General features: G+C 44.4%; 1 protein-coding gene across 1 annotated transcript in view; it reads left to right on the top strand.

The window, feature by feature from the left end:
• PLB1 (phospholipase B1) overlaps positions 1-22,302 on the top strand; it is a 157,774-nt gene that overhangs the window by 22,228 nt on the left and 113,244 nt on the right. The window contains exon 2 of the mRNA XM_061432953.1: positions 10,065-10,250. Coding sequence (XP_061288937.1) covers positions 10,196-10,250 — 55 coding nt within the window. The 5' untranslated portion in view covers positions 10,065-10,195. The remainder of the gene's footprint in view (positions 1-10,064; positions 10,251-22,302) is intronic.

Raw genomic sequence — 22,302 nt, 5'->3', positions numbered from 1 at the left:
TCTCTAGGCTTTATTTTTGTGTATGTTCATTGTGCTCCCCAAAGAGATGATAAGATCATTGAGGGTAGGGATCACATCTTAGATCTTTTCTGTCTCCCTCATAATACCTAAACTTGACTCATGGAAGGCCCAGCACTCACGGAATGCCAGATGAATGGGAATTCCCTTCCACTCACATGTAGGTCCTGCACCTCTAGGAATGTAACCCTAAAACATACCCAGAGGATGCAGTAAGATGCAGGTGGGGAGTAGGGCCAGGCAGGAGCCGAGGCATGCCTCCATCATGATGTTTCTCTGGAGTGATGCTCAGCTGGGAGGGACCTTGTTGATGATCCAAACTTCTTCCTCCACTGACTGGTAAACAGAAGTCTCAGGTGGAGGCATAGTTCCCCCAGGGGCACAGAGCTGCGCTGAGACTCAAGGCACACCATGAAGACCAGCAACAACTCCCTCTGCTAGAACCCAATTTCCCAGGTCTCAGATCCTTGGCTTCTCAGCACCATCCCCAGGCTTCTCTCTGACACAAACCTTTTACTTCTCTGGCCAGTTTTTCTCTGGCTAATCTTTAAATAACTGGCAGTCTAATGATTAGGATTGGGATGCAGTCCTTGGAGTTTTCTCTTTTCTCCCTCCATCCTCTCTCCGTAGGCAGACTCATCCCACATCCAGAATGGCCATCTGACTCCCACATGACTCTGGTTCAGAATTCTCTGCAGAGTTTTCAATCCATTCATCTGCTGCCCTTCTGGCATCTCCTGAGTATCCAAAGTGACACTTCTGAAGACTTCTGAAGTCATCCCTCAGCATTCTTCCAAACCTTCCTCCCTGCCCCATAGTCCCTACTCAGCGTGTGAACCACTGTCTGGGCCAGTGCACAGGCCAGAAATGGAGACAGTTTTCCTCCCCTCTTGTGCATAATCTGTAGGTATGACTTCCTGAGCATCTCTACAGCCCCACTACTGTCAGCCTGCTTCAGACCTCCTCCACCTCCCACCCAAAGGCTGACAGCCTCCTGACTGGGCTCCCTATGGTCCCTAGTCCACTCAGCCATCAGTCCACTTTTAAAAACATTAGGTAGATTCTGTCACTTACCCATTTCAATCCTTCATTGGCTCCTGGTCTCTCTTGGGATAAAGGCCCAGGTGTGACTGAGGCCTGTGAGGTTTGAATAGCCCCTCCAATCTCCCCTGCCTCCGTCTCCCTTCTCTCCGCATTGCAGTCACCCAGGCTTTTCCCAGGATCCTGCTAATCATAGAGTCTTGAAATGAGCCCAGGAAAGATCCCCTGGCCACACGTTTCCATATTCTTATCTCACATGCATTTGTAAAATGAATTCATGTTTCCCTCTCTAGCTGCCTAGAATCTAAGCTCCCTGTGGCCTCCCAGGGCACACAGAAGTAGCTCAGGAAGCACGTGCTGGCTCTTAGGTCTCTCAGGGATGATGTGCCTGGGTTCCGGTCACTGAGCTGTGGGCAGATGTGTGCCGTCTTGTGCCGGGTAAGGTGTGAGCACCTGGGCTGGCACTGGGGGCAGTGGGCTGGGGGACAGGGGATGTAGAGAGGGCTTGGAGTACAAGATCCAGGGAGGTGATGGTCACAGGGAAAAAGGCATTCTGACCAAGGGACTTGGCTTTGAATTTGGGGAAGAATTGCTTTGTTTCCTGGCAATATGTGATGGGAGGAAGGAGAATCCTCTTGATCACAAGGTGGGCAGTTCTTGTTTTCTCTTTAAATCATTAGCACACACTGGAGACTCATGAGGTGATTTAGGGTCCAGAATTAATGGAACTCAGCAATGAATGATACATTGGGGCTGAGAAGATAAAGTTTTTAAGAATATTTCTTGGGTCTGTCTACAACCACTGTTGCCATTTGCTGTAGGAATGCAAATGAATGTGGGAAAATCATATGTTCAGTTCTCAGTTTCTTGAGTTTGAGGTCCCATAAAACATCACAGTGGAGATGCTGAGTCAATGAATCTTCATGGGATTTGAAGGTTGGAAGAGAGGACTGGCTGGGAATTGAAATGTGGGAGTTACCAATGTATAGATTTTAAATGAAGCCATGAGTTGGGGAGGAGGTGTACGTGAGATCACCTTAGGAGACAAGGAAAGAGACAGAGTGGGGTCCAGGCCAGCATCCTGAGAAGCCGGCAAAGGAAGCTGAAAAAGAACAGCTGGAGAGAAGAAACCAGGAAACTGAAACATCGGGGTTGTTTTCTGAGAAGAGGGGTAGCCGTCAGGGAAGGAACAAACTGGAATGAACAAAAGCAAGGCAGTGCTGTGTCTAGGGTTTTGAGGACAGGCCTTTGGGGCAGAAGAATCAGTATTAAAAACCGGGCCTCATCATCTGTATTCTGTGTGATCTTGGGCAGATTTCTAACCTTTCTGTGGTTTATCAGAGTCTGTTTTCAGATATGTTACAGTATGAAAATGGACAAGGCTTAGAACGGAGAAAATCAGGAATTTGAAAATTCCTTTTTCTCAGGCTTTCTGTTTGGGTTATAACCAATTATAAACCCTCCAGTTATAAACAAGGTCCTTCTAGAATCAGAGAAATAAGAACAGGCTGGCCTGCCTCTGTCAACAGTGCCCTGAAGAGAGGCACACAGGTGCTCCCTGGAAAACAGAGTTTGCGGTGACAAAGTTCCTTGGAGCTAAGCCTGATCTAGGCCTGTCTGTCCTGGGGGCTGGAACTCACCACCGATCTGCCCAGCAGGGCCCCTGCATCAGCGCCCTGGGACGGGAGGGACCCCACCCACTCCCAGGCCACTCACACAGCCCTCAACCCAGGTGATGCTCATCAAAGGCAAACAGGGAGCCAGCCAAGCGGACACACTCGTGTATCATCATTATTACCAAAGCTATTAACACTGAGCACGGTGTGTGTGTGGGTGGCTGACGGCCCAGCCCCACAACAAGCTGGTGTTGCCAGACTGCAGCCATCCCCTGTCCCACAGCCAAAGGCCCAGAGGCCCCCTCCTGGATCGGCAGCGTGGATCAAAGACGCTGACAGCCGGTAAGCTGCCCTGATTCGGTGGTAGACAGGCTCTCTTCCCGCTCTGGCTCCGTGGTCTGGGAGACACCCTCCTGGCTGGAGGTCTGCTCTGAACACAGGCCAGGGAGGCATGTGGGGTCAGGCCATGATGGCTGGGGCTGCGGGAGCCAGGAGCCTCGCAGCATGGCCTTACGCATGTGAGATTCCCAGGAAAGACCAGGAGACTTTGGTTATACCCTTTAGATTTGAAGGATAGATCATAACTCTCCAAGGATGCAAAAAGGATCAAATAAGAGAAAGCTTAGCCACATAGCACAAGTCTGTGTGTCCCCCCAGCCCCACCCCACAGTGGGCAGAGTATTCTCACCACCACTTCTCTCCCCCAGGGCATTCCCTGACCTGTGCCCTGGGGACCTTGGGTCTAGAAGCTCCACAGAAGAGCTTCTCCTGTGTTCTAGTGCCTACTGGCTATGTTGGCCAGCCTGTCTCCACAGAAAGCCCCTTCCCAGAAAGCCCAGAGGTGTGGGCCCTGGGTTTTAGTTGGTATCTGCTAGTGCGAGGTCTGTGCCGAGTCTCTCTGCCTTGAACTTGGCCATTCCTGGGCTGTGGTAGACAGGGCAAGTGCCCTGGGTTCTACCCTGAGTAGCTGAGCAACTGGGCAAATTCCTAATCCTCTTTGGGTTTTCATTTCTTATTGGTAAAACTGGCCTAAAATTTCCATTGCTGCAAGTGTTCTGGGGTGACTCAGCCCTGCAAGATGAGTGGGAAAGAGCCCTGGACTTGAAACAGGGCCTACAAGCCCTAGCTCACAGTCACAGCCTGGCCCTCTACTTTCTTTGCCTCACTCTTCTCCACTGTACGGTGGGGGTGGAGGGGACTGACGAGATGGCTGCTAAGGTTTAGGTGCCCTCTGACCAGTTCTGACCTAATCCCTGCTGCTTTGCTGCCTCCGGGTGGGATCCTCCCTGGCAGGGGAAAGTACGTCACCAGCAGAGATGGAGCAGGGCATCCTTCTTTGGTCCGCTGGTCCTCCTGAGATGGAGCCATGGAGGACAGCATCTCCCCTAAAGGTTAGTGGGTGCCCCAGGTCTGGGCTGTGAGGCAGTCAGTCTGGGTGGTCTGCTCAGACTCAGTGCCCAGGAGGGAATGGTCACGTTGCCAGACTCTCCTGCCAAACTGGGTGCATGCGCCAGAGGCTGCCCTCCACCAACTCACCATCAAGAACCTTCCTGGATTTCAGTGGGCTCATCTCTCAGTCATGCCAAGGAGAAACTAACAGACATGGAGGTAGAAGCCTTGGGTCAGAACCTCCTGTTTACAACTTACTGGTTGGGTGACTTTAGTCGTGGCTTTTAACCCCCATGGATATAACTGGTATTAAACGAGATAACATTCATTTATGAGCTGGATTAGGAAGACTCCTGGCACCTAGTAGGTGCTTAGCAAATGCTGCTCAAGTCTTCACCTGGGTGTAGGTGCATATGGTGTACAGATGGGGAAAGGCATTAACAATCCCTGACGCCCAGCCCTGCTTGGTGTGGCAAAGGTGGAGGGGAAGGCGGGGAAGAGGTCTGGGAGCAGTCCTGGCTGATCATTTCAGGCTGCAGATTGCCCCATCGGCTCCCTCAGTGTTGTGCAAGTACTACCATCTTCCATGTGCTGGGAGGCGTAGAGGTTGGGAAGCACTGGGGAGTCTGGGGGGCTCAGCGTCTGGAGATGGTGGATGAGAGAGAGGAGAGAGGAACAACAAGTGTGTGACTTGAGGATGTCAGAGTTCATGCTGGGGATGCCTCATGCTCCCCATCTGTAAATACTAGTCAGAAGATGCCCTTCTCTGTGCAAAGGGCTGTGTGGAAGGGGGTACTCTGTATGCTTGAAGGAGGCAGCTCATCTCACCGTTTCCCCAGTTGCCATGCTCCTCTTCTTTGTATTGCGTGTAAGAATGGAATTCATGCCATCAATTTCACAGATCAGGAACCAGGAAGAAGAAAGGCCTGCTGGTGAACTGTAACCCACACAGCCTGGAACTCAAGGACTGGGCATCTCCAGACACCAGGATCTGGCCCTGTCCCATCTACTCCCTGACCTCAGGGGGAAATCCCAGAGCTTTTATCTAATATGTTCATGTGGGTTTCCTCTCTGGAGAGGCTGCCAGGTCAGTCTGACTTTGTCAGCATCCATAGCTTGTTCTGGCATCAAGCCGCATCCCCTGGACCTTTGGTTCATCCAGAACAGCAGAGATGAAGCCTCTTCATCCCTCAGTGCTGGGCACTAGGCAGGCCTGGCTCCACTAGACTCCATCACTGAACTTGATGCCCAAGTTCCTGTTTAATTTAGAATGTCCGAGGGTAAAGCCAAGGCCAAGGTATTTTTCTTTCTTTCTTTTTTTGGCTGCTCAGCATGCGGGATCTTAGTTCCCTGTCTGGGGTTGGAACCCACTCTCCCTGCATTGGAAGCATGGGATCTTAACCACTGGCCAACCAGGGAAGTCCCCTACAGGTATTTTTCTTAGAAAGCTCTCCAGGTGATTCCCTTGTGCAGCCAGGCTTGAGAACCACAAGGTGGGAGAATAATGGTATGACCTGGGGGAAGACCATGGGCTGAGTGCCTCAATATTGCTTCTCCATTATTTTTCCCATCCTGCTACACGGTATTGGAACATCATGCCTCTCTTCTCAGTGTTCTATTCTAAAACAGAACGTATGTTCCCTTCATCTTTTCTATTCTGCAGTATTGAGCTGATCTTTTTATAGCAGTCTTGGTTTCTTTCCTTTTTATTATTTCGTTCATTCATGTATTTGTCCAACATTGAATGAATACCTGCTACAACAGGCAATGTGCCAGCGGCTGGGGACATAGCAAAGGACAAAGAGGTCAGGTCTCATGAAGTGAAGTGTGCATTCTACTGGGATTTATCCTCTTGTTCTTTCTCTTTTTATTAATAAGGCTGTGATACTTGAAAATCATATTTTTTTTCCTAGACCTCCATTGCTGGGCCCTTTTTCATTTTGTCTCTTACTGATTCACTTCTTAACTGAACTCTTATCTTTAGTATATTGACTGTAAGAAAATCCTCTGCCCCAAGCAAACTAAATCTGCTCAGTCACTCACACTGGACAGTGTTTTACCGGTGTGTGTGTACACATAGGCTTGTGTTTTGTATCCACAGGAACACGCGTCTGGGTCACATTTAGGTCTGGAGATGCCTAATCCAAGCCTCCTTTTACTTCTGTGACCAGGAAGGGCTAGGAGAACATAGGTTTGGTTAGACCAGTTGTCGCTTTGCCCTTGGAGAATATCCAACCAATGAATGAAGATTTGTTGAGGGCCTTGTACATGCAAGACATCGAGCTAGGTGCTCTGTGGGGAGGGGTTCCAGGAATGCTAAGATGGCAGGAAGAGAAAGCCCCAACCTCTCCCTCAGGAAACCCACCAGGATCATGGGACCATTTCCATGCAGGACTGAGTGACACAAGGCTGTCGTGGTGAAGGCCAGTAGGTGCTTCAGAAAAGCCAGAACTTGAGGCAGACACTTCCCAGGGCCTGACATCATCTGTGCAGATTATTGTGAAATGGACATTCCTGGTTCCACCCCTCCCACAGTTCTGACGTGTACCCTTCCTCTTCCAGCTATGGACCTTTTTTAGAACAGGCCCCAATGGGTACTTATCCTAAATAACAGGCACACACTTCCACCTCATTGCCAGAGTGTACCTAGGAGCCAAAGACTAGATTTTCCTTTGTTGAAAGAATAATTTTATTTACTCCTTGCTCACAACCATCTAAAAGCTTGGTTTGTACTTTCTTCCCAAGGCCCAGATCTAATCACAAGTATGGCAGGCTTCCCAGGTGGCGCTAGTGGTAAAGAACCCACCTGCCAATGTAGGAGAGGTAACAGACTTGGGTTCCATCCCAGGGTCAGGAAGATCCTCTGGAGAAGACAATGGCAACCCAGTACAGGATTCTTGCCTGAAGAATCCCACGGTCAGAGGAGTCCATGGGGTCCTAGAGTTGCACGTGACTGAGCGACTGACTCTTTCACTTTCCACTATGGCTTCTAGCTCCTGGCACATGGGAATTTGGGGTAGCTGTATCCTTCCCCAGAGGGAAAAACAAATCAGCTTTCTTTTTTGTGAAGTTTAGGGATTTCTTTGTGGATACAATCAGTTACTCTCTGAGGTAGTGGTTTTCTTTCTTTTTTACTGTGATCCATGTTTAGAAATGCATATTGTAATATTGTATCACCAGGTTTACTTGAAATTAAAGTTTCTTAGAACATTACTTATCCTTACTATATACAATACACTCCATTACATTATATTCTTCTCAGTTTTTTTTAATAGGATTATCATCCACCAAATAAAATTCATGGGGTAATAATAGATTATAACCCTCCAGTTTGAAAAATACTCTTCTAAGGCCAGTGCCCCTTTAATCCACCCAGGCCCTGTGGCCGAGGCTTGGTCTAGCGCCCCCTTGTGGATTCTTGGACAACAGCAAAGTGAAAGTGAAAGTTGCTCAGTCCTATCAGACTCTTTTCGGCCCCATGGACTCTCAGTCCACGGAATTCTCCAAGCCAGAATACTGGAGTGGGTATCCTTTCTCTTCTCCAAGGGATCTTCCCAACCTAGGGATCGAACCCAGGTCTCCCGCATTACAGGTGGATTCTTTACCAACTGAGCCACAAGGGAAGCCCTTAGCTTTTTCAGCACCAAGAACTAACAGCAAGCACATAGCTTTTTCAGTCACCAAAATGCCTTCTGACCAAGACATGGGCTGCCATCCCTGAAAGATTTGAATTCCTAGGGCTGTGCCTTTCCCTAAAGGAACATCTGCTGAATGTCGCTAAAATCTGAAATGGAGCACCTTTTCCAATCTCTAGGACATGTCCTCATAGGATATTTTAGTAGCGAAAATCAGAGAATAAGTTTATAAGTTTGGCAAGTCCTTTTCCCCTTGTTTTCACAGCTGCTAACAGGTCACAGTCCATGCTAAGAGTCGGACACGACTGAGCAACTTCACTTTCACTTTTCACTTTCATGCATTGGAGAAGGAAATGGCAACCCACTCCAGTGTTCTTGCCTGGAGAATCCCAGGGACGGGGGACCCTGGTGGGCTGCCGTCTATGGGGTCGCACAGAGTCGGACATGACTGAAGCGACTTAGCAGCAGCAACAGATCACAAAGGTCATTGGTGCTAATTAGACTACGACGTGTGAAGAGCACACCACAGAGGGGGACAGGGCGCCCAAGAAATGTTATTTCCCCAACACCACACAGCTGATGAGAATTCCCTGATGCACTGACAGGACTCAGAGATTTTTTTTTAATCTAAGAGGTAATTCAGTATACAAAAATGCTTCACAAAGGTTCAAGATGGTTTTAAATCACTTCTCAGTTTTTCTACATGGAAAAGGGGTGAGAGACGGTACACATATCACTCTAGTTGGGTCATAATGGTCATGCAGAGAAGCAGTAAGAGATGGAAGGGTGTGCATGGACTCTGGGCTATTTCTGTCCATTTCTCATCATGCTTGCCACCCCACCTGCAACTGACCTAAGCATGAGTGAGGACCTGAACACTCATGCAGTCCAAGCAGGTTCAGGGATGCTCCTCAAAGCTGATGGTGGCCTGGAGCTGACTCCTGGACTCCTAACATTGTCATAGAATGGGAGCTTTGTGTCTCTCATTGAGCTTATGGGCAGATTGGTGAAGACAACAAGTGTCACAGACTTCCCTGGGCAGTCCAGTGGTTAAGACTCCATGCTTCCACTGCAGAGAACATGGGTTTGATCCCTGGTCAGGGAACCAAGATGCCCCATGCTGGGCAATGAGGCCAAAAACTAAAAATAAGTTAATAAAACAGAGAACAAGGGTCAGATGCTCAGAAGTATCTATGCTCAAATGACCCCTGCAGACTCATCTTGGGTTTACTACTTCTTCCTTCTCTGCCTTGTGTGCCACCCTCTGCCAGGCTCCAGGACCAGTGGACGGCCAGCTGGTCAAGTTGAATCAGTGCCTCCACACCCCTGGTGTGACCTGACACCTTCGTGTCTCCCAGAGGCTGAGCCTTTGGCATGGCTAAACCTGTGGTCACCCACAAGCCACATTATTCTGAGCAGGTGAGGAAGGAAGACATGTTAATGTCTGGAAGTCAGAAACAAAGGGGCCACCCACTCTGTCTTCACTTTATACTTAAGACAACCCAACTATGATTTTATGCAATTGAGGAAAATGTCAGCAGATCAAGACTTGAGGCTGGATGATAGAAACCAGCTCAGTCTCCTGGTTAGATCTCAGGAGCCAGGCTCTCAGCCTTGGTGCTGTTAGGGTGGCCATAATGCAAGGATGATTTAAATACATCTGTTTTATTAACTATGGGCCACCATTCCTTGATACTTGCAGGAAAAAATTTCAGCTTCACCCTCAAGACTATTTTGTCACCCATGCTTTAAATTCCAGCTCCATCTGCTCAGCTGCCTAGACCCAGCCCAGTATTCTGGCTTCGTTTGCCCAAAGGAAGCTTCTGGTTCTATCCAATGAGCTCCATGGCTCATCTCTTGGCTTACATCTGTCAGTTCAACATGCAGCCAGTAAGTGTGTGGCATGCACTTCAGCCCCACACTCCCGACCACCATGGCTCTGGGAGTGGGGGTCTGAGAAAACCTCTCTGCACCAAGCAAACCAGGGAGCCCGTCGGCGCTCCTGAGACACTGTGGGAACGCATTGCACACTCAAAGACCTCACGTTTGGAGGTGGCCGTTTGCTTTACAAATGTTACAAGGTACTTTCAATCCTCTCATGGCTTTCATTTCCATAACTCACAGCAGAAAAACTGGGGCTAACCTAAAGGATGACCCCAAGCTCTGACCCAGGATTCTAGCTCAGCACCTTCCATTTCTAGTGCCCGGACACTAGCAATTTCTGTGCCCTCCATCCTAGAAGGCCACTCGAAGGGGGCTATGTGGTCCTGGTCTTCTGGTGCCTTTGCCTAGAATGTGCCACCCATCTTTGACCCATCTACTTTGAGATGTCTTCTGCCTAAATGTTAATATTTATCATTTACAGCTGGCCACGGCCCCTCTCAAAGGTGAAGACAATAAAATTTATGACTGGTGCTCTATCAGACAACAGAGGAGCATAAAAGCCACAGGAAGAGTGAGAGCCCATTAGTCTGCAGACATCTGGAAGGTGCCGGCATGGGGCTGCTGCCCTGCACTTTCCTCCTGGGGCTGCTACTGCTTCTGGGGCGAGGTAAGTCCACTTTTTGCTCATCGGGCAACCAATGGCTTGGCCCTGCAGGTGTCCCACGTCGCTTCGCTCGGAGCTTGGGAGAGGAGCAGGCAGATTGCAAAGCAGAGATTTGAGTGCCTACAGCTGTGGGGAAGAGGCGGGTCTTGGAACAGGAGAGAAGGTGCAGGCGGGCTGCAGCCCCGTTGGGGGGAAACAAGCAGTGGGGGTAGGGCCCTGGCTGCTCCTCCTCTGTGCTGTGTGGTCTTGGGCAAGTTCTACCTCCTCAGACCTTGATTCTTAACATGGAGATATTAATACCTCTGCTACCATTAATGGTAAGCCCATTTGTATGATCGCATGGGCTTTGCTTGTTTTTTTGGCTGAAAGGGGAGAGGGAGGCAGATTTGATGGCCCCATGCTTTTTAGGGATACTGGCCCTGATTGAAATGAGAGGTCGCCCAGCCAGGGCTCTGGACTCCTCAGAGCTAATGGTTAGAAGACTGGGCCTCTGCCCCTCTTCTCCTGGCCCCTGGCTCTTCCTTTCTCCCTTTGTCTAGAAAGGCAGAATCTCTTAAATCTGAAGTAGACCTTAAAGATGACTTTTTTACCCTCTCCAAATGAGAGGCCTGGGCCCAGAGTGGGAAAGCCCTGGAGCCCCCTGACGGAGAGGAGGAGATGGGGACAGAGGCCAGGGCCCACTGGCGTCCAAGCCCTGCCTCTGCTAATTACCTAGGACATGTCGCTGCTTTCTCAGAGTCTTTGGGGTGGGAGGTAGGTGTGGTGGTGGAAGATGGTACCTGCTCAGCTCCCTGTATGGGAAGACTGCATTTTCCTGACTACTCCTGAGGCCTAGGAATCTTTATAGACCATTTGAATTCCTCTTTTTTGAAGTGCCTATTCTTGTGTGTTTCCCATCTTTTTCCCAAATGTTTGTCCTTTTTCCTACTTTGTTTTAGTTTTTAATATGCACTGTGCACTTGCTGTTCGTTTGGTATAACCAAAAATATCTTCTGGGCACTTGTTTTTCCAGTCTCTTTATAGAGACTTTAAGAGAGCAAAATTCTAAATTTAGAGGGAAGTAAATTCACCAGGAAACCCCAGAGAAAGACCACCCAAGTGAAAACAATTGGAGGCATTTATTCTGAGGTTCAGAGAAGGCAATGGCACCCTACTCCAGTACTCTTGCCTGGAAAATCCCATGGAACGGAAGAGCCTGGTGGGCTGCAGTCCACGGGGTTGCTAAGAGTCAGACACGACTGAGCAACTTCACTTTCACTTTTCACTTTCATGCACTGGAGAAGGAAATGGCAACCCACTCCAGTGTTCTTGCCTGGAGAATCCCAGGGACAGGGGAGCCTGGTGGGCTGCCGTCTCTGGGGTCACACAGAGTCGGACACGACTGAAGCAACTTAGCATTCTGAGGTTTCTTCCCAGGTGGCACAGCGGTAAAGAATCTGCCTGCCAATGCAGGAGACGCCGAGAGACGCGGGTTCCATCCCTGGGTTGGGAAGATTCCCTGGAGAACGAAATGGCAGCCCACTCCAGTATTCTTACCTGTAAAATCCCCTGGACAGAGAAGCCTGGCAGGATAAAGTCCGTGGGGTCACAAAGAGGCAGGCACGACTGAGCACATCAGTGAGTTACTCTAAAGTTGCTATGGCCAGGAGGCAGCTGCTATCATTTGTGTTGGCCAGAGATGCCTTCAAGGCAGGCAGAGGAGTGGGAAAGCTTGATGACCAAAAAGAAGGTTTCAGGGGTGCTCTGATTGGCGGCAGTTGCCAGAGGGAAAGTAGCTGCAGGTGGCCAACTGGAAGGCAGGCCCGAGGAAACATACTCGGCTTCTCTGCTTCGTCCTGTGTTGGAAGCAGAGACAAAAGTAGGGTAATGTAGACGTGCACCAGGTCCTGACCGACCTAGGCTGATTGCTGCGGGAGTGGTGGTGGGGCTTCCGTGCCTGTCTACTGCAGATGTGTAGGTCAAAGTTGTATTGTCAACTATGGTCTGGCTGTTGTCCGTTTGTATATTACCTGTCCATTTCTAAAGTTTTTTAATCTTTTCCGGTTTGTGCTTTTTGTGTTGTCTTTAAGAACTTCTCTCTGGTCTCTAGGTCAAGAAGATATTATCGTATATATCCTTCTAAAAATTTTATAAATTTGCTTTTTTCCATGGATCTTTTTAAAGACATCCGGGATTGATTTTTGTGACTAATGTAAGAGGAGAACCATCCCCTCTTTTTTTTTTAAATCACACAGATGTGTCCAACTGACTCTTTTTAACCCCATGGGCTGTACAGTTCATGGAATTCTCCAGGCCAGAATACTGGAGTGGGTAGCCATTCCCTTCTCCAGGGGATCTTCCTGACCCAGGAATTGAACTGGAGTCTCCTACATTGCAGGCGGATTCTTTACCAGCTGAGCTACCAGGGAAGCCCTAGTGGCTTTTTTTTCCCTCTCACACAATGTCTGATTGTCTCAGCACCATTGAACAGTTGGTTGCTTCCTCACCTCTGTTCACATATAAAGGATTCACAAGTGCCTGCATCTGTTTGAAATCTGTTTTGCTGTATTGGCTGCTTTGTCTATTTTTGTGCCAGGAGCACATTATCTTAATTCTATAGGTTTATAGTAAGCTTTATTATTGGGAAAAACAAGTCTATTTTATCTTCTTCTTTAAAAGTGACTTGGCTTTGAACTTTCATACAAATTTTACTATTTGTCAATTTCTACCCCCCAAAAAACCTGTCAGACTTTTGATAGAAATTGCTTTTAATTCTACAAATCAAGTTTAGGGGAAAATAAATATCTTTACAATAATGAGTCTTCTTTAATGTCACTCAATGCTTCATAGTTTTCTCTGAGGTCTTGCATATGTCTTATTCATTTTTTTTCTTAGTTATGTGATTCTTTTGGTGTAGGATAAATGGAATGTTGAATTATCATTTTGAAAATGTTATTGATATATAGAAATAAATTTTTATTTTGTACCCAATTAAACTCTTGGGCTTCCCTAGTAGTTCAGACAGTAAAGAGTCTGCCTATAGTGCAGTTTGATCCCTGGGTTGGGAAGATCCCCTGGAGAAGGAAATGGCAACCCATTCCAGTATCCTTGCCTGGAAAATTCCATGGACGAGAAGCCTGGCAGGCTATAATCCATGAAGTCACAAAGAATTGGACACAACTGAGCGACTTCACATGTACAAACTTAAAAATTTTAGTAAGTTATCTATATTCTTTTGAATTTTCTGTAGATGCAATCCTGCTAATGAGGACAGTTTGGTTGCTCTTTTTTCAACCTGTATACCTTTTCTTTCTTTAGCCTTACTGTGCTGGCTGGTGCCTCCAACTACTATTTTTTCATAGCATTGATGGTTGGAGGCACTCTTGTCTTATTTCCAAGTTCAAAAGGAAAGTGTTTTTAATGTTTCATCAGTACGTGTGGTGTTTGCTACAGGCTTTTCTGTAGGTACTCTTTATGAGACGAAGAAAGTTCTATTTTATTCCTAATTCGCTAAGAGGTTTAAAAAAAAAATCGTGAGTGGGTGTTGAATTTTATCTAATGCTTTTTTTGCACTTATTGAGATGATTGCATGATTTACTCTAATATGGTGAATAAGTTAATTGGCTTTGTATTATTTTGTTCATTTTTTTTTCAGTCATTTTTGTTAGATTTACCAAAGACCACACACTGCATTTATTTTCCTGCCTCTTTAATCCCTTTTAATCTACAATAGTTCTTTAGCCTTTTTTCCCCGCTTTCTTTTTACTTTATATTTTGTGTTCTTAAAAAATTGAGGCTTGCTCTTTTGTGTACTGAAGTTTGAATTTTTCCAAATTGTTTCTTTATTACTACAGTCAGACTAAACTCTTCAGGTAGAAATACAACATAGATTGTGTTGTGTCCTTGATATGTAACATTTAGGGATACATGTGATATTAGCAAGTATTTTCATTAATGTTAAATTCGATAATTTGGTTAAGATGGTGTCTGCCAGATTTCTCCCTTGTAAAGGTACCTCCCCATGTGATTTATAATTTGTAGGGAGATACCAAGTGACTGTTCTTATAACTAACGGTTTTAGCATCCACTGATAAATTTTGCCTGAATTATTACCATGGTGAGTGTAAGATGGTGATTTTTAAATGTCTATCATTTCTTCTTCTACTGTTAGTTGGCATTCCTCTTTAAAAAAATTCTCTCCTAAAAATACCCCATCCTTTTAGATTTATCTTTCATAAAAGATAAAATGGACTTATGGATTCTTTTTTTAATCAGTATGTTATAACCCAGCCTTGTGCTTACTCATTTTGATGCTCAAGTTATTGGCCTGTGAGAGCCTCTCCAAGCTGACTTCTGTTTCCTCATCAATTTTTAAGCACTTCTAACTTTATGGAACAAGTTATTCAGACTAATCTATTTTCCCTATTTCAGCCATGCAGTTAGCAATGCCTTTAAGATGTTAATTGATAGGGGATTTTATTTAGATCCAGGTGCTAGTGGTATTCATTGCTGCTGGAGTGTCATTATGTCTAAGCTCTCTCAGCGCAGAGCTCAGAAACATAGTTTTCTCTTTAAAAAGATGTGTTTATACAGATATCTCTACTTTTACTTAGGTTAGGGTTTTATCTCCTTGTTCTATTCCAGACTTGTATTTTCCTTATCCCGCAGTGCAAACCAGCTTTACAAAAACTCAATACATTTGTTCATTTGTTGAATCCTACAGTACATATATATCCTACAATATTTGAATTAGTACAATAGTACACCACAAACAAAATCTTTGTTTTTTTGTCCTTAGACTGTTCTGTTCCACTCAGGGTATGTAATCAAAATATTTTGATCAAAATCACTTGTATTAACTCTTTTCTTCTCTCTGTGTGCTTATCTATTTGACATATAATATTGTTTCTGTTTGTATTCAATTATAGGGTTTCTCCCATTCTTGTTGATTTTACTTTTTTTTTTCAAGATTTTTCTTTTTTTTGATGAGGACTATTTTTAAAATCTTGATTGAGTTTTTTACAATATTGCTTCTGTTTTATGTCTTGTTTTGCTTTTTTTGGCCATGAGGCACATGGGATCTTAGCCTCCCGATCAGGGATTGAACCCATACCCGCTGCATTGGAAGGCAAAATCTTAACCACTGAACCACCAGGGAAGCCCCTCACTTTATTTTTTGAATATATAAAACATTAACATGGTTCAAGAGTCAAAGCTATGTGAAAAGATATACTCAGAATTTCCATTCCTATCCCTAGCCTTTCCATCCCATTTCTACCTGTCCCTGTAGGTAACAGATTTAATTATTGTCATATCCTTTCTATGTTTCGCTTTGCAAACATATATTATTTTTCTTCCTCCACAAAGATAAACTATTATAAATTTCTTTTTCATCCTGGTTTTTTTTTTCATTTAACAATGTATCCTGAAATTACATTATATCTGTTAAGATATCTTTTTAACTTTTTTCCCAACTATAGTATATTTCATTGTATACCACATGTATTCAGTCAGTCTCCCAACATGAGCATTAGGTTGCTTCCAATATTCTGCTATTTTAGGTAATGCTGTCATGAACAATCATGTATATGTGTCTCTTTTATGTTTTTGGAGGTATAGCTTAGGGTAAATTCCTAAAACTGGGATTTCTGGGTCAAAGGATAAGTACACAAATGGTTAGATATTACCAAAATTTCCCCCAGCCATAGGGATTGTACCATTTTACATTCCCATTGGCTATATATATATATATGAAAATGCCTACTTCTCCATAGCTTGACAATAGAATATATTGTCAGGCCTTAGAATTCTTGAAATGTCACAGATGAGAAGTAGTATTTTAGTTAAATTCTCTAATTGCAAAGGAAGATGTCTTTTAAAAAAAATCATATATTTTCAGGTGCCAAAAAGCAATGAAAGGGTAAGTTCCAAAAGTATCAACACTTTTCAAGTCTCATGCTTGCATCATGTTTGATAATGTCCCATTGACCAAAGCAATTCATATGGCCAACCCTGGGGTTTAAGGAGTAGAGAACTTAACCTCTCCTCTCGCTGGGAGGAACAGCAGCGTTATATTGCCAAGTGACATACATTCAGGGATAGGAAGAATTTGTGATTATTTTGCAATCTACTTTACCTACTTCCTTGCTCTTGTTTTCTAGGATTTTCATAGCTATTTTTGCATGTTTATTTTTCTATATGAATCTTAGAATCAATTTCACCTAGCTTTAGAAAAAAGAAAGGTATTGCTGTTTTATTGAAATTGCCTTAAATTTGTAAATGGAGGAAAATAGGCTTATTCAGAAGCCTATTTTATCTTATATTATTATAAATGTCTTCCATTATATTTGCTAACTGAGCCAGGCCATATACTGGGGTATATGAAGGTTTTTAATTTTTATGTTAATTTTATACTTTATATCTTGCTAAATCATTTTATTGTTTGAATTAGTTTTAACACTGATTCTCTAGAGTTTTCAAGGTTATTCTCACATGATCAATAGTTTTCCTTTCTCTGACTTTACTTTTCTGATTGCATTGTCTGCTGCTCCAATACAGTGCTAAACAACAAGGGAGATAGTGGGAATTCTCATTTTGCTCCTGACTTTAGTAGAAAACAAAATTTCCTTGTTCAGTTAGATGATGGGCTTTGGGAATTATACATACATACACATAAATTATGTTTTGTGTGTTCACATTTAGGAAGTATCCACAAATTTTTGTTTTCTTGAGTGTGTTTATATTTATCAGAAATGAATGTTAAAGCTGTTAAAGGTCTTTTCAGCTTCTATGGAAACATCTTTTTCCTTTCAGATTTTTGAAAATTGGTTTCATTTTTCAAATTTAATTTACATTTAGTTCTCTATCAAATTTGCAATGTCACTTTTAAAAATGTTGTGTTCCTATAAATGTCCTCAAATTTGTCTTTTATTTAAAAGAACACAGCAGTTCTATAATTTTTGTCTATAATTTCAGTCCTCAAAGTTTTTGATCTATTTTCTGCTTTGTTTTTTTCTGCTAATACTTGCTCCTGGATATGTTGTTTGTTTATGTGCTTGGTTGCTTTTTAGTGTGTGATGCTTTAACTCCTTGAAAAACTAAGATTCGTTGAGGCCTAGGATGAAGATGCCTGTCTTCAGAGACTATGAACATTATCTGTCAGGCACCCGGGGCACTACCAGTATACCCTTCAAAATAAATTCTTGGTGTGAGGTTCAGTAGAACAGCCAAGCCCCATGCTAAGCACTGTACATATATAACAACTTCCCTTTAAGCTGGGTGTACTATTATCCTCATTTTATAGATGAGAAAACTGAGACTCAGAATTTAAATAACTTGCCCAAGTTCATCCAGCTAATAAGCACCAAAGCCAGAATTCAGTTCTGAGTCCACAGAAAAGGCCTTTCACCATCTTCCTGCATCACAATAGAGCCCAACGGAGGAAAGAACCAAACCAGAGGTTTTGTTCAAGCTTTAAAATGGACTCAACAAAACCCATATGAAAACAGATTCCTGTTCTGAAAGTTTCATTTTAGAAAAGTTTTGATTTAGAAAATGGAAACATCCCTATCTCAAAACTGCAATTTGCTAAAGCAAGTTGGCAAGGAAGCCCTATGCCTAATAAAATACAATTTTCTCTAGAATTTCACTTTCCTGGCAGGGGTCAGAAGTTCTCCAGGAGACTGTCATACTAATAAATGAAGGCTCTTGGCTTGGTAGCACACCCAGGCCAGGCCTGTCGCTGCAAAGCCAAAGATGGGAACTGGGTGAAGTCATTCTGTGAGGAAAGGAATGCCTCTTTTATTATTAGAACAAGTAAAGTTAGTCAATATTTGTTTTACAAGGGCCTGCAGTCCTTCCTGGCGGTTACCAGTACAGTCTTCTAGAAATAGTCTCTTTCCAATTAACAGAAAGCAACCTTGGAGGAGTTCTGGTTGGCCCAGATCCTTTCAGTTATTGATGGGAAAGGGGCAGGGGGACTTTCTCAAGTCGCCTGTCTCGTTGGTGCAGAGCCATCCCTGGAGCTTTGGTGTCAGACTCTCTCCTCTACAGCAGATGCCTGAATACCTAGTCCCACCCCCGCTTCAACTCACACACTTGCCTCCAAATTCCTGCCCTGAGTAGTAGGCACAGGTATGGGATTTTCTCTGGGGACTCAGGAGTCCTACTTTTCTGGAATGTCATCTGCACCGTGTAGATATTGAAGACTTTATCGTCACTCATCATTTTCATCTAGTCGCGTTTTTGCTACTGTCAGTTAACTGTCTGAGCACCCTTCCAAGAACCCAAGTAGGGCTGAGCCTGGTTGGGAAATAAAAAACCAAAGGTAAGGAAGCCTCTGGGGAGAGAGAACTGATCTGCATAAAATCACTGGAGAAGAATTAAGCACCAAAATAGGTGCAAGTAGATGTAATAAAAGCAACAGGATTCAGAGAACTGAGAGATGAATGTGGGCTGGAGAAGTTTCACGTGGGAGTTGAAACTCAATTAAGTGCTAAGGATGAGTGGGATTAACGTAAAGACAGAGGAACAGGGAGGGCATCCAAGTGGGGGAAACAGCATACCCAAAGGCAAAGTCAGGGCTCAACGTGATGGGTTTGAGGAGCAGGGAGCAGGCCTGCCGGACTGCAGTGCAGGGTTGGTGTCGGGGGAAGCGACAAGTTAGGTAAAGTGCGATTTTGAAATCCTTCAGTTCAGTTCAGTCGTCTCAGTCGTGTCCAACTCTTTGCGACCCCATGGACTGTAGCACACCAGGACTCCCTGTTCATCACCAACCCCCGGAGTTTACTCAAACTCACGTCCATCGAGTCAGTGATGCCATCCAGCCATCTCATCCTCTGTCGTCTCCTTCTCCTCCTGCCCCCAATCCTTCCCAGCATCAGGGTCTTTTCGAATGAAATTTCAAATTTGAAATCCTTAGATGAGAACAATAGCGTATCAGAGTGTCTTAAGACTTAAAGACTTCTAAAATGATTTAATCCAAATCTGTTACTTTACATTTTAAAAAACTAAACCCTATATGTAAAATAGATAAATAACAAGGTCCTACGGTATAGCATTAAGTAAAAATGTTAGTTGCTCATTAGTGTCTGACTCTTTGCAACCCCATGGAGTGTAGCCTGTGAGGCTCCTCTGTCCATGGAATTCTCTAGGCAAGAATACTGGAGTCGGTTGCCATTTCCTCCTCCAGGGGATCTTCCCAACCTGGGGATCGAACCCAGGTTTCCTGAATTGCAGGCAGATTCTTTATCGTCTGAGCTGCCAGGGAAGCTTGGGAAACTATATTAAAATCATGTAATAAACCATGTTGTGAAAGAATAGGAAAAAGTGTGTATGTGTGTATAACTGAATCACTTAGCTGTACACCAGAAGCTAACATAACATTGTAAATCGACTATAGTTCAATTAAAATTTAAAAGCCCAAAAAACTAAGCCTTAGAGAGTGACTTTAAGTGACTGGCTCAAGGTCATGTAACAAGCCTAGGGTTCGGATTTGCTGTATTGGGACGAGGGAACTATTCAGTGTTTTTCAGCAGGGGAGTGGCCTAATGGAAGTGGTCCTCTGGGCAGGATGAGCCTGCTGGCTTCAGACATAGAAGGTCACAAGCTGAAAGAGGCGACAGGCTGGTGAGTCAGTGGGCCTGGCTCCTAGAAAGAGGCCCCGCATGGTGTGTGCTGGGCTCTGGCAAGCCCTGCTTTCCTCCTGGCTTAGGCAGCCGTTTCCTCTTACACCCCTGCGTCTCAGGGAGAAGCAGTGGTCCTCAGGCAATGGTCCCTTCTTCACACAAGCAGGTGGTTTTCCAGGGAACTCCAAGCCCTTCATAGATCCATGAGCTTGAGAATAAAGCAGCTTTCCAAATGGGAAAATTCCCTTGGGATTCCATGATTAGCGTCCAAGCAATTCACAAATGCTTTGATGATTTCTCCCAAAAGGCCTAAGGGTGATGTGAGAAAGGCAAGAATTTTTCTTCCCATTTACCTGGTAGGAAACAGAGAACTGGAGTGAAGGCCAGAGAGTCAATGGGGACAGGTCCAAGGGGTCCTGAGTTTCCATCTGGGTCTTCAAGTCTAGACACTTTGATTCCAGGAATAGCCTCTTTGTGATGCCTCAGAGCAGTTTTCAGGCATGAGTTAAATCACCAAGGTAAACGTGAATTCTCTAGTTATATGAGGAAATCCCAAAACATTGAGACTGGAAGGATCTGAAAAGTGGTCTATGCTTGGTCATCTCTCTGATATTGAAATTTGAATAATCACAGCTACAGTTACTGAATCTCTACCATGTGTCAGACACTGCACTTTGTGTTTCCATGGGTTTAATCCTGATAGCAACTCAATGAGGCAACTGTTATCAACCTTATCTTAAAAGTGAGGAGATGGAGGTCTGGAGAGATCGACCAGACCAAGGGTGTCCAAGCTCCTAACACCTGTCTGATGTGTGTGCCACACGCTCACCTTGGTCCTCAGCCTCTGCCTGGACCAGGTGCCCTGAGTGGCCCGTTCTTATTCAGGTAGCCCAGGCTATTCTGCCAAGGGACAATCTGTCTCCACCGGTCCTGTCCTGGTTTGGGGGTCATGTGGAGCAACACCATCCCCCTTGGCTTTCCAGTCCTTTCGGATACTGAAGGAAGTTCTCATATATCGCCCCTAAGCTTCCCATTTCTGGTCTTCCCAAGCGTGTTTTTAAATGATACCTGACTATTCTTCAATGTGTCCTACCTGTTCTTTGATCTTCTTTCCTTCTTTCTTGTCTTCTTCAGATTAAATATTTCTATTGTTTCAGTTGCCCCATGCTATCCTGCTCAGTGTTAGCTTGCTGACTATACAGTTTTGTTATTTTGGCATTTGATTATAGCATGCATCCCTGTCCTATTAAAGTCCAATTTAAATAAATGAATGGGCTTCCCTGGTGGTTCATACGGTAAAAAATCTCCCTGCAACGTGGGAGAAGGTAATGGCTAACCCCTCCAGTATTCTTGCCTGGAGAATTCCATGAACAGAGGAGCCTGGTGGGCTATATCAGTACTTGGGGTTGTAAAGAGTTCGACACGACTAAACGACTATCATTTAACCATTTCCCAGATAAAGGGAAAACCTCACACAAGTGTAGCTCCATTTGCTCCGTTCAAATCTGCTCATGTTACATATATTTTAAACTCTACACTGTATTCTTTTTTTTTTTAATTATTTATTTATTTGACTGTACCAGGTCTTAGTTGAAGCATGTGAGATCCAGTTCCCTGACCAGGGATCAAACCTGGGCCCCCTGCATTGAGAGCACAGTCTTAGCCACTGGACCACCAGGGAAGTCCCCTTTTTAATTTTTTTTTATATCAAGTTTGGTAAACTTTTTGTCTGTAAAGGGTCAGATGGTAAATATTTGGTTTTGTGGATCATGTCTGGTCTCTACCACAAGTTCTTATTTGTTTTATAACCCTTTAAAATGTAAATATCATTCTTGTCTAGTGAACCATATAAAAATAAGCTGTGGGCAGATTTGATCTACGGGTCATAATTTGTTGACTTCTGTTTTATACAGGCAATTTTATCTTGGATTTACCTCCACATTTACTCTTTGTGTACTTCGTTTCTTTTTATATTACCATGCTTCCACGTGGGTTCATCTTCCTTTTAGCATTTTAAATACATCATTCCACTGCCTTCTGGCCTCCACCATTTCCCATAAGTCAGCTGTTTACCATAATGTTGGTCTCCTATACATTAAAAGTTGTTTTTCTTCTGTTGAGTTTTGTTTACCTTGGCTTTAATCTACATCTAGACACATCAGTTATTACAGTTGATGTGTCCAGGGAAAATTGTGTTTTTCTTACCTAAAGTGGTTTTTTTGTTTGTTTGCTTTTGTTTTTTCCCTGCTTCTTTGATCTGTGGCTCAATGTTCTTCATCAAATGTGAGAAATTTTTAGCCATTATCTCTAAATCTCTTAATTTTCAGCCTCCCTCTCTCTGCCTCTTCTGGGACTCATTATCTGGTTATTTTGTATGCTTGACAATACCCCCACACTTCAGATGCTCTATTCATTTTTCTTCAATCTCTTTTCCTCTGTATTTTTCAGAA

Source organism: Bos javanicus, chromosome 11 (genome assembly GCF_032452875.1).
Source record: "Bos javanicus breed banteng chromosome 11, ARS-OSU_banteng_1.0, whole genome shotgun sequence".
NCBI lineage: Eukaryota > Metazoa > Chordata > Mammalia > Artiodactyla > Bovidae > Bos > Bos javanicus.
This window is presented reverse-complemented; position numbering and strand designations above follow the sequence as displayed.